Source organism: Carex rostrata, chromosome 20 (assembly GCF_964058835.1).
Source record: "Carex rostrata chromosome 20, lpCarRost1.2, whole genome shotgun sequence".
Taxonomy (NCBI): Eukaryota; Viridiplantae; Streptophyta; class Magnoliopsida; order Poales; family Cyperaceae; genus Carex; species Carex rostrata.
Window position 1 is genome coordinate 4,371,044 of NC_135937.1, and position 10,654 is coordinate 4,381,697.

At 33.3% G+C, this 10,654-nt stretch overlaps 1 protein-coding gene across 1 annotated transcript; it reads left to right on the forward strand.

Annotated features, from left to right (window-relative positions):
- The first annotated feature begins 749 nt into the window (after positions 1 to 749).
- LOC144572568 (chorismate mutase 1, chloroplastic-like) lies at positions 750 to 4,845 on the forward strand. The gene is made up of 6 exons (XM_078322191.1): positions 750 to 1,017; positions 2,181 to 2,400; positions 3,176 to 3,262; positions 3,715 to 3,858; positions 4,079 to 4,171; positions 4,460 to 4,845. Exons 1-6 carry the CDS (start codon positions 845 to 847, stop codon positions 4,709 to 4,711), a joined length of 969 nt encoding a protein of 322 aa, XP_078178317.1. The 5' UTR covers positions 750 to 844; the 3' UTR covers positions 4,712 to 4,845.
- The last annotated feature ends 5,809 nt before the right edge of the window (positions 4,846 to 10,654 follow it).

Below are 10,654 nucleotides of genomic sequence, written 5' to 3' on the forward strand. Positions count from 1 at the left end.
TCCAGATCCGAATAATTATCTGAATCCGCTTCCTAAATTAAAACTGAATTCGTATCCATATCCGGATAAATCATATCCATATCCGTATCCGCAAATTATCCGTATTCGACTATTTGAATCCGAAAAATTCGATAAAGAAGATACTCTTCAACACCTGAACCATTTCTGGAAACCCGACCCGATAAGGATCCCAACTACCCCCTTCCCTTTCTCACTAAAACTTTTTGCGTGCTCCGGTTCCACAGATTTAAATCCGACTCGCCCTATTATTTCATCATCTTTTACTATGTTTCCCTTGTAATTGTTACGGAGGTAGTGATCCGGGTCCAACAAATAGTTCGAATTTTCCTACCTAACTCCTCCGTAACTTCTTTTTTTTTTTTTTTTTTTTTTTTTCTTGAGTGGAACGTTAACATCCCACCATTTCAGTCAGGTAGACTCATTATCATTTCTCTCCGGTTCATAGAACCGGAGATATCTGGTTTATAACCGAGTTGCAGTCAAAACACATTCCTCATCACTAATGGATATGTACGTTTTTAAGAAAATTGAGAAGTTAAAAAAGAGCAGCCCGATTGTTCAGTTTTCTCTTATCATCGTGAATGGTATAACAGGAAACAAGTTGAAATTTGTCTCTTTCCTTACCCGCTACGCAAAGAGATTCACAAAACAATCTCGGCCAATCCCCAAGACCCCAAGAATCAGCCTTGCCTTTTTTTCTTCCATTCCATAATAAAGGCAGCAGCGCTTCTTCCTTTCTGTATCTCTCTCGGGCCTCTTCAATCGTGTCTGTGTACTGTGTCTTGTCTAGCGCGCACCTCTTTTCTCTTCTCTATAGCCATCAATGGAGCTCAGGGTGCTAAAGTCGTCTCCTTTCCCTGCCAAGCTTCCTTTCTCTCCCAAAATCTGCACCCTTCGCAACCCGACCTTGAATGGATCTTGGCGTGGGTGGTCCTGCTACTCCCCCAAGAAGGAGAGGCTCCATTCAATCCAAAGTTCTCTCTCGATTCCATCTAGGTACTTTTGAATGCAAAAGCTTTATTTTCATTAAATTTGCGATTTCGTTAAGTTTCTCGTGGTAGTTGGGCGAGGGGGACTGAGATTTAGGTACTGCTACGGGTACCCGAAATTTAGCCTTGTCTGATTCTTGTATTATTGGAGTACAATTGATTGGGGATGAACCTTCTAGTGTTATTTGAATTAGTTCCAAGCGTAAGTTCTTGACTTCTTGTTTTCTTTTTTCTAACTTTTTAGTATAAGCCGAAGGCATGTTCCCACTCAAATTTACAATCCAGCCCCTGATAAAATTTGACCTCGAGGCCTATTAAGTGTGTTGAGTGTTGACTGACAAGCGTCTATACATAGCTACTGCAGAAGTTTGTTGTTTTTTTTTTTTTTTTCAAATTTCATTTATGGAAATATGCTTAAATTGGAGGCGATTTATTCTGGTATAAAAACTTGAAAAACATTAATTTATCAGGGTATTGTGTTTTATGGCACCCTATATGTCCTGTTCAGATTTACTTTCCGATTAAAAATCTTCAATTTGTTACTTTTTACTATACTTTTTTTATACCAAAGGGTATACTAAAGCATAATGCAGTTGATAGAACCGTAATTTATTCAAAGGGAATTCTTCATCTCAGTAGGCATAGTTTTGACTAATTGTGGCTGTTGTGATTCAATGTTTCCAGTAAAAGTTCATTGTGACTTCATTATAAATATTCGCTCAGTGAGTCAGTGATACTTGTTCTGAGGCGGCTGCAATAATTGAGTATTTATTAACTTGTCCTGTGGCGGATTTCGTGATCCCTAGACTACGAGACCTTATTGTTTTTTTTTAACATTGTTATTTGCAAACATATACGTGTAAGGCAGCCTGGTTCAGTCTAGTTATTTACATCTTAGCCCACTCAGAAATGCTTAAAAATGTTAAACACAAGACCTGTAGTGGGCTCTTCCTGTGACTTCATTATAAATATTCGCTACTTCAGTTATACCATGACGTGAACAATTTTACTGATCTCTGTTACCATCGTTCGAAATTTAAGCTGGGAATGTACTTTAGGAAGTAGAATTCATGGGGCATTTTTTTATTCTTTTTTTGAAAGTCCATTGTGCCAGTATTGTAGATATCAAATTAATCTGAGAAGTAACTTTTGCAATATTTTGCACTGTAGTCCTGATAAAAGCAGAATAGATATAAGTGAAGGGTTGACCCTTGATAGCATCAGACACTCTCTAATCAGACAAGAAGACAGCATCATATTTAGTCTATTGGAGAGAGCTCAGTTTGCCTACAATGCTGACACCTACAATAGCAGCGTTTTTTTAGTGGATGGTTTCAATGGGTCTCTTGTTGAATTTATGGTCCGGGAGACTGAAAGACTGCATGCACAGGTATGCAAAGCATTACTAGATTTGTAGTTTCTGTTTTTATTTTGGGATAATTGTTCACATACCCATCACAACTTTCACAATTTCCAATTTCCCCATCAATACTTTCATATTGTCTATTACCCCATCCAAATTGAAAAACATTCTTATTTCCCCCTTTCTTCATTTCTCTTGGTAATCCTAATTTTAAATTAGTTATTTTTATCATTTATCATATTTTAAAAACTAAATGACCATCTTGTCATTCTCTTACACCTTTTATTTAAACTTTGGTCACAAAACGAAAAAGAACCGAATTTCTTAGGCAAAAGTGTTCATACCTTAATTTGAAAGACTTGTTAATTTAGACGGGAAATAGGTTATATTGAAGTTTTGATGGGGATATTGGAAATTACAAAAGTTTTGATGGGTATGTAATCAATTATCCCTTTTATTTGCACTTTGCATTTTATAACAACATCAGTTGGCCAAAAATCTTTATGTTTAATCATTTTCCGATATCAAAATTTATATGCACCAGTCATGAAAGTACAAAGCCCTTATTTTTCATTCTAAAGCGCAAATTGCGCACTATTTACTTAATTTAATCTCGGGTTTAACTGCAGATTGTGACTTTAATAGCCCCAAAAAAGGAAAAAAGAAAAAAAGTTTGCATTTGAAAATAGCTGGGTGCTATCTGCAAATATGACAGACAGTTTTTGTTATTTGCAAAAAAAATAAAATATAATCCTTATTTTCTAACAGGTCATGTTAAATTAATGACTATAAACTTTGTTAGGTTGGTAGATACAACAGCCCAGATGAGCACCCTTTCTTTCCAGCTGATCTGCCTAAGCCGGTGCTGCCACCAATGAAATACCCTGAGGTGAGTTTATGTGCAGACCTGAATTTTTTTCTAAAGTTATATGAAAATATAAATCAACTAATTTTCAATTTTTCAATTCCTTTTTTTTTTTTTTGGTATTTTTTTACCTGCTTAGCACTACACATGCAAGTGCCATAAAAGAACCCATCTTGGTTGGTACCTTCTAAGTTCAAACTTGTACAAACTGGGGTCACTCCTTTTAACCAAATGAGGTTTTTTTCCAGTACAAGTCTTACATCACTCTTATGATGTCATGCCTCTTTTGTCATATTTTCCCTTTTTTTAATTTTCCCTTGGTTAAAGTTAATTTACTGATATTTTTTTCTGTACCTGCTGAAACTGAAAGAGATACAACTCTCCATCACATTTTCTTTATGAAATCCTTATACTCTTCTAGATCCTGCCATGTATTGTTATAATGCTGGAGTATTTGTCTTTGAATATTATTGTAGGTGCTACATCCAGCTGCCGGTTCAATAAACATAAATAAAATAATCTGGGACATGTATTTTGATAATCTTTTACCAAGATTTGTCAAGGAAGGAAGCGACGGAAACTGTGGTTCGAGCGCTGTATGCGACACAATGTGCTTACAGGTATACAAACTATAGTGTAAAGAACCTATGAAATTGCAAGCCTTGGAAATGCTCTCAATAATAGTTCAGAAATATTGTAAAAACTAAAAACATATGCTTATATGTGCACAAGTGCTGCTTTAGAGGTGCTGGGTTCTTTTTAATATTTATGTTCCATATTTGTTTTTTATTGCTAGTTCATTGTTTGTAATTCTGTAAAATGTCGAATTAACCATGACAGGCTCTTTCAAAGAGAATACACTATGGCAAGTTTGTAGCAGAAGCTAAATTCCGAGAATCTCCTGAACTGTATGAGCCTGCAATCAAGGCACAAGTACGTCTATCTAATTCCTTTAGTTTTAGCCTTTTTAGAAAAATTCATTCATGCTCCTGGAAACCTTCAAAGTTCAAAGTATATTTGCACTTTTGAAGCATATAAAACTTTCTTATCGAAAGGCCAAAGTACTTCATTTTTCCTAATTCAGTAGAGCATAATAAAATGGTACTCCTGGCAAATTTTAAAAAGAAAGTAAAGAAAAGAGATAACAACATGTACTTTGAGGTTCTGTACCAAGAAAAAGATCAATCTGATATCTTAACAATTTTATCAAATAAATTTCAGGATAAAGACTGGTTGATGCGATTATTGACTTTTGAGTTGGTAGAGAAGTCGGTTTTGCACAGGGTAGAAACGAAGGCAACAGTATTTGGTCAGGAGGTGACAGGGGAGGGAGAGATAACTTCCAATGGAAACGGTGCAACGCCGCCAGTGTACAAGATTCAACCGCCCCTAGTGGCGGAGCTATATGGCACTTGGATTATGCCTCTGACAAAAGAGGTTCAAGTGAAGTATTTGCTTCAACGGTTGGATTAAAGATCTCTGCAATTTAATTTGCAGAGTTGATTTTTTTTTATTTTTTGGTAGAACTTTTTAGAGTTGAAAGGTAAACATTGTAGTAGCAATTTGAACTAAAGCTGCTCTTAAAATTGATCTCGTGGTTCTAATAAGTGATGTTTGTGGGATCATTATTAAACAAGTTGGTTTTATCTAAAATAATTATATATGAAACACTGTTAATTTTACGCTCAATTAAACACAATTAAAACGGTTAAAAATATTGTAGATAGCATAATGTTATATAGAATGTGAAATTTTGATGTGTTTAGTTTAAGTGTTGATATTCATATTATTGATGAACTAAAATAAATAATTATTAATTAAGGGTGTTGGAATTTTTTTACTTGTTTACGAATTTGATTTTTAGGACAAAAGATTGACTGCCTTTTCTATTGGGGAGTGCTATTCTACACGCAGCAAATTCAATAATGAGCACTTGGAGAATTTTTTTCTCTTAATACCTGTTTTACTCTTTCAACATCTGTCCCGATTGACTCAATTAATGCAAAATTTCTCAGTTTTCAAATCAATAATTAATAAAGGAAAATGAACAACTACAATTACAGGAAAAGAAAAGTTCATTCGCTCCCTAACTCCCGCTCAAATCCGGATCCCCATTCCCCAATACCGAACTCAAAACAATTAACAATCCAGACCGTTCAACAAATCAACCCTCCCTCTCTGCTGCTTCTCCTGCCTATCTCATCCGTCATGTTCGTTGAGATAGCCTTCCAATAGAACAATCTCCTTTGTGCGTGCCTGGCAGCCTCCTTCTCCCTCTCCAAATCTAACCAGATTCAATGAAATATTATCGACAGAACGACGGAATGCACAAACCCAAAATCAAGGCAAGGCCGATGATGATTTTATTTTGCAAATTATTTATGTTGCAGAACTGGAGAAGATCTATTCTTGTGGAGGCTGCAAAAGTAAAAATTCCGTGAGCTATTAGTTTTTCTTCTCCTCAAACCAAGTTATATAAATCAAATTAAAGATGTGTACCCTAACTTGACTAAACCACCTTACAATAAGTACATATCAAGCAAACTGCACAGTGAAAAAATATTTTAAGGCATCTACTGAAGTTGGTTACCACCAAAACAAAATGGACAAACGGTATAAAGAATGGAAACAGTAACTCTTAAGTGAAAAAAGGCATCTACTGAAATGCTGGTATTTGCATGAACTTGAACTAGTCGATAACTTCTTCTGTCAACTCTTGAACTCCCATGTTGGAATCGTTGAAATTTTTAGCTCCCATTTCTCTCCGAAGTATGAATTGTGAAATGAGCAAAATGGCCCTTATTATTTGCTAAATTTGTGATGTGTTAGCATCTTTGTTGGCTTTACTAGAGAATTACCAGTAACTACCCCTGTGTTTATATTGGCAGTCACTTGATCGTATAATGCCCTGGAGAAATTTGAAGCATTGCCTTCTATTGCAATGAGATTGTCTTTTTAGAGTTCAATTGCTTTTCTTGAACAAATTTTAGTATTTCGTTCGTGGTAAGATATGTCATTTATATCCTAGAGATTATTTACAGACAGTCAAATCTTGAAAATTGATGTTTTACTGATAATATTTTTGGTACTAAAGCAAAATGTTATGTTCTTGGCTTTTCAAATATACCCCAGGAGTATTCCCTCTGCCAACCGAGATCTTATTGGCTGGTTTCTATAATATGACTTTTAAAACACTAACAGAAGCCGATTACAAGATTGTGTATTGTAATTAGAAAGACAATAGTTACGATACTTGGATGTACAAAAGGATAGTTCACAGGATTAAAATAGAAAATACAAGATTTTTGTATCGTAAATAGAGTTATAGAGGGATATAGTTTTAGGTTGTAAAATACTTCTTGATTCGATAAAATGAAATACTTAAATCCAGATATGTTCATTGTATTTGTGGAGTCTTTTGTGCTTAACATATAAAAATGTTAAAAACTAAATAACAAAGCCACAATTTGTTATTATTATAATTTTAATATTTTTTGCCATAAATTTAAGATAGAATTACATACTATAGTAGTACTACGTAGTCTTGCATCATCAATCATTTTTCTCGTAGACAAGACAAAGATTCAGTATTTGTAGGTTTTATTCCTCCTCTTTTATTTTTACTGAATTGCTTTAGCTTTCCTTTTTTTTTTTTTTCTCAAGTATAAAGAACTATTCAAGTGTATAAAGAACCATGAAAGATGACAAAAAGGATTTGGGGGTAAAGTTAAGTACCAAAATTTACCAGTTTGGTTGCTTTACCATATTATAAAATAAATAAAACTAGCTATTTATGCTATCTGGTCATAGTATTATTGTTTAAATATCAACTCAGGGCCTTGTTTTCATACAGCTCTAAATTCAACAAAAAATGGACAGCTTACCTCTTTTCGTTGTCTCTCACTTGAAGCCTGAACCTTTGATAGAATGGTCTCGCTAGCTGAGATCTACTGTACTAGCCAATTTCAAAGTTGCTTCCTTGCTTATTTGATTTTTTGAGATCCTCTCCAGCATCATAATGAGGATACAATAGATGCACAATATTAGAAAATTTAATTTCATTTTGAGTTTTTCTGTTATAAATTCTACAATTTAATTCATTTTCATTCTTGTGGATGAAGAATCGAAGATTATATTGAGTCAATCGAAAATAGAGAATCTGTCTTACTTGAGTCTTGCATTAATTGGTTTTTATTTTTGGAGGAGAGTATGCATCACTTAATTTTCCTTTAATTGCTGATTTGAAGAGTGAGAAAATCTGCATTAATTGAGTCAATTGAAGAGACAGCTGTTGAAAGGGTAAAACTGGTATTAAGAGAAAAAAAATTCTCTAAGCGTTCATTATTGAATTTGCTGCGTGTAGAATAACACTCCCCTTTTCTATAGATGATTTGATTATCTTAGAAGATTAAACCCGGTGATGTTCTCATATTCAAAAGAAAACATAAATTTAAATATGTTTCCACATTAAGCTTTAAACTGAACAATACTGACCGCGACCATAACTTTCGCATGTCTATCAATGTTACTTTCCATTTCGTGATTTCTAAGGAAATTATACTTTGTAACTCAAGATAAGCATGCGTAATCATCAGAGGAGTCAGAAGTCCAGTCGGATTTGATTCTGGTCGGTCAGCACTATTTAAGAATTATTTTAAAACTGATTAGATCCGACCCGATTGCGCATCACTTCAATGGTTACGGGCTTATGGGTCAACCAACCCGACCTGTTAAAATGGTGGCATACTGGCATGTTACTAGCTCGAATTTCCATCTGGATTACACGAGTTTGAATCTCGATCAATGCATTTTGGATTTCTTAAGTTCTTCACTTGGTCCAAATTATAGCAATGCGTTCCAGCTGGCCCAGAGTCCACTTAAAATATCAAATATATAAATTAAAAATACTAAACGGATTAGGTCAGATTAAACGAGATATAATCAGACACAATACACAACCCGATACGTCGAGTCAGATCGACGTTTAATATCTTTAATATTTTTATTATTGTTATACAATCTACTATTATATTATTTAACAAACATTTATCAATAATTTTTACTCTTCAGAATAATAATAAAATTATATTTTATATTATTTTAATTTCTTTTTGAATATGACTATCTACTTACCATTTTATTTTTACTATTTGAGTACATTCAAATATGTCAACACAAAAAATAAACAACTACATAAATAAGGCGCAAGAGATGCTGAAAAAAAAAATAGCTAGGAAACAATATATTATGGAATATAAAATAAAAGAAATATATGACATTTTCAAATGTGAAAACTCGTTCTTCTAGAAAAAATCTTCAATTAAAATAAAGGAAGATTGTCGTGATTTGAAAAAAAAAATTGAGTGCACTTAATTTTAATATAATTGAGTACACTTAATATTATTCATGACATCAGTGTAGATATAGGTGTATACTGTATAATACTCTATAAAATTATACAAGTCGGATAATGAATAAAATGATTTTATTGACACCTCTATCTACTCATCAGACAATTTGATCTATAAAAAATTGGAGAGGTCATAGACTCAAATTAAGGCTTTCTCCGATTTTCAAACAATCCTAACTTTAATTGCTTTGAAACCACGGCACATTTACCATTTCGAAATCTTTGTTAGTTTAAACATTAAAAAATCACGAAATTATTGTACATAACCTAAAGCTGCAAATGCATTCTTCTGCAAAAACACCCAAATACCTAATGAATCCATATCCTCTTAAATACATGAGTAGTTAAAATACTTCCAACCGAGTCAAAATTAATTTGATGTCTATTTAAATTATGAGTCTGAATCTCCTCAAGTAATTTAAATTTTAAGTTTGGGTATGGACCGTCGTAATCTGAACCAATTCAGTGGATTCTGATCAGATGGTTCAGTTTTAAACTCGAAATTTTGAATAGTTTTGGAAGATCCGAATTCTTAGAATATATGAGGTTCCTTTTGAGATTTTTACCAAATTAAAACGAAGGACTCAGAATCCATACCAAAATGGGCTTCATCCAGGCCGCATTGCAAACCTGATTATAACCCACTGCCATTTTATAATCGTCCTGTTATGATTATTGTATAATTTTCTGCAGCAAGTTTATATCAAACTTATTTTCATTTTCAAATTGTTTGCTATTGACTATTTAGCATTCAAATTCAAATGTTCAATTGATCTGGGAATCGGAAAAGCGAATGGCAGGATACGAGTAGCTAGCGTTGACTGAAAGGTAAATTAACACCGCAATCGCATGTCTCGGCGAGATCTCGCTTGGTCCCACATGCGATGCAACTATAATTGTGCAACATGCACCGCCTAGTTTATTCCTTTTCTGGATCCAACGCTCCCTCGTTTCCTACGTATTACTTCTTCGAGAATTCGGATTTTATGTGGCGGATGTACACGACGTGTATGGTGTAGTTAGCATAAAGAGGTGCCACAGCCCACAAGTAGAGACTAGAGAAATGGAGGGAATTGGAGAGAGAGAAATTTTGATTATAAATAGTACTGTGATATAAATAGATTTATTTAATCTTGTAATTTTTTTGGAGCTTATATTTTATTAGCATCTAAATTATAGTGTAATAGAAATAAACAAAAACAATATACTTATTTTTTTATAATAAAGCTAGCATGTGCTATTCTTATTAAGAGAGTTTGATGAGCATCACTAAAAAAAATTAGATTAGTTTCAAATGTTAAATTCAAATTATTGAAACTAATCTACTTACAGAGATATATGTACATGAAAAATATTAAAAGTTTCAAAATTATTTCGTATAAAGTAAAACAATAAAAAAAAAAAAAATTTATGCTATTTAATGCATTCATTTTTCTTTATTTTTTTACCGCAAAACTTTGTAGTTTGTACTAAATGAATTTAAAAATTTTACATGCACATACATTATTCGTGAAGTAGATTGATTTTAACAATTTAAATTCATCTTTTGAAACCAATCTAATATATTTTAAAATTATAAAATTATGCTCATAAAAACTTTGAACCCAATCCACTGACTTGGTTTTACTTTTGTTTCTATTTCTTTCCTTCTCTTGTGCTATTTAATTATTATTATTTTTATCTTATGTGCAACAAACATGATGTAAATTGGCTCTAGTAAAAAATGAGTCATTTGGTCTAAGATGTCGATGACTCGTTATAAGCTTTAAAGATTTAAATTGCCACAGAGAAATTAGGCCGTATGCTAATGAGAAAGTCCCTACAGCCCACTGCATTCCAGTTGTCTTACTCATTATATCATTTCTTGCTAACCACTCAGAGTCTCAGATACACGCCAACTGGAGACCACAATCATATTAGTCACATCATTACATTGAACCAGCAATAAATGGCTACTTAACACTTTCATTTTGACTACCCTCAGCGAATCAAGTCCATATCACACT

Bases quoted from the DNA above. Each gene is read 5' to 3' on its own strand.
- LOC144572568 (XM_078322191.1), top strand. From the start codon at position 845: ATGGAGCTCAGGGTGCTAAAGTCGTCTCCTTTCCCTGCCAAGCTTCCT. The intron at 3,859-4,078 runs GTATACAAACTA...TAACCATGACAG, and splicing joins GCGACACAATGTGCTTACAG to GCTCTTTCAAAGAGAATACA. The intron at 4,172-4,459 runs GTACGTCTATCT...AATAAATTTCAG, and splicing joins AGCCTGCAATCAAGGCACAA to GATAAAGACTGGTTGATGCG.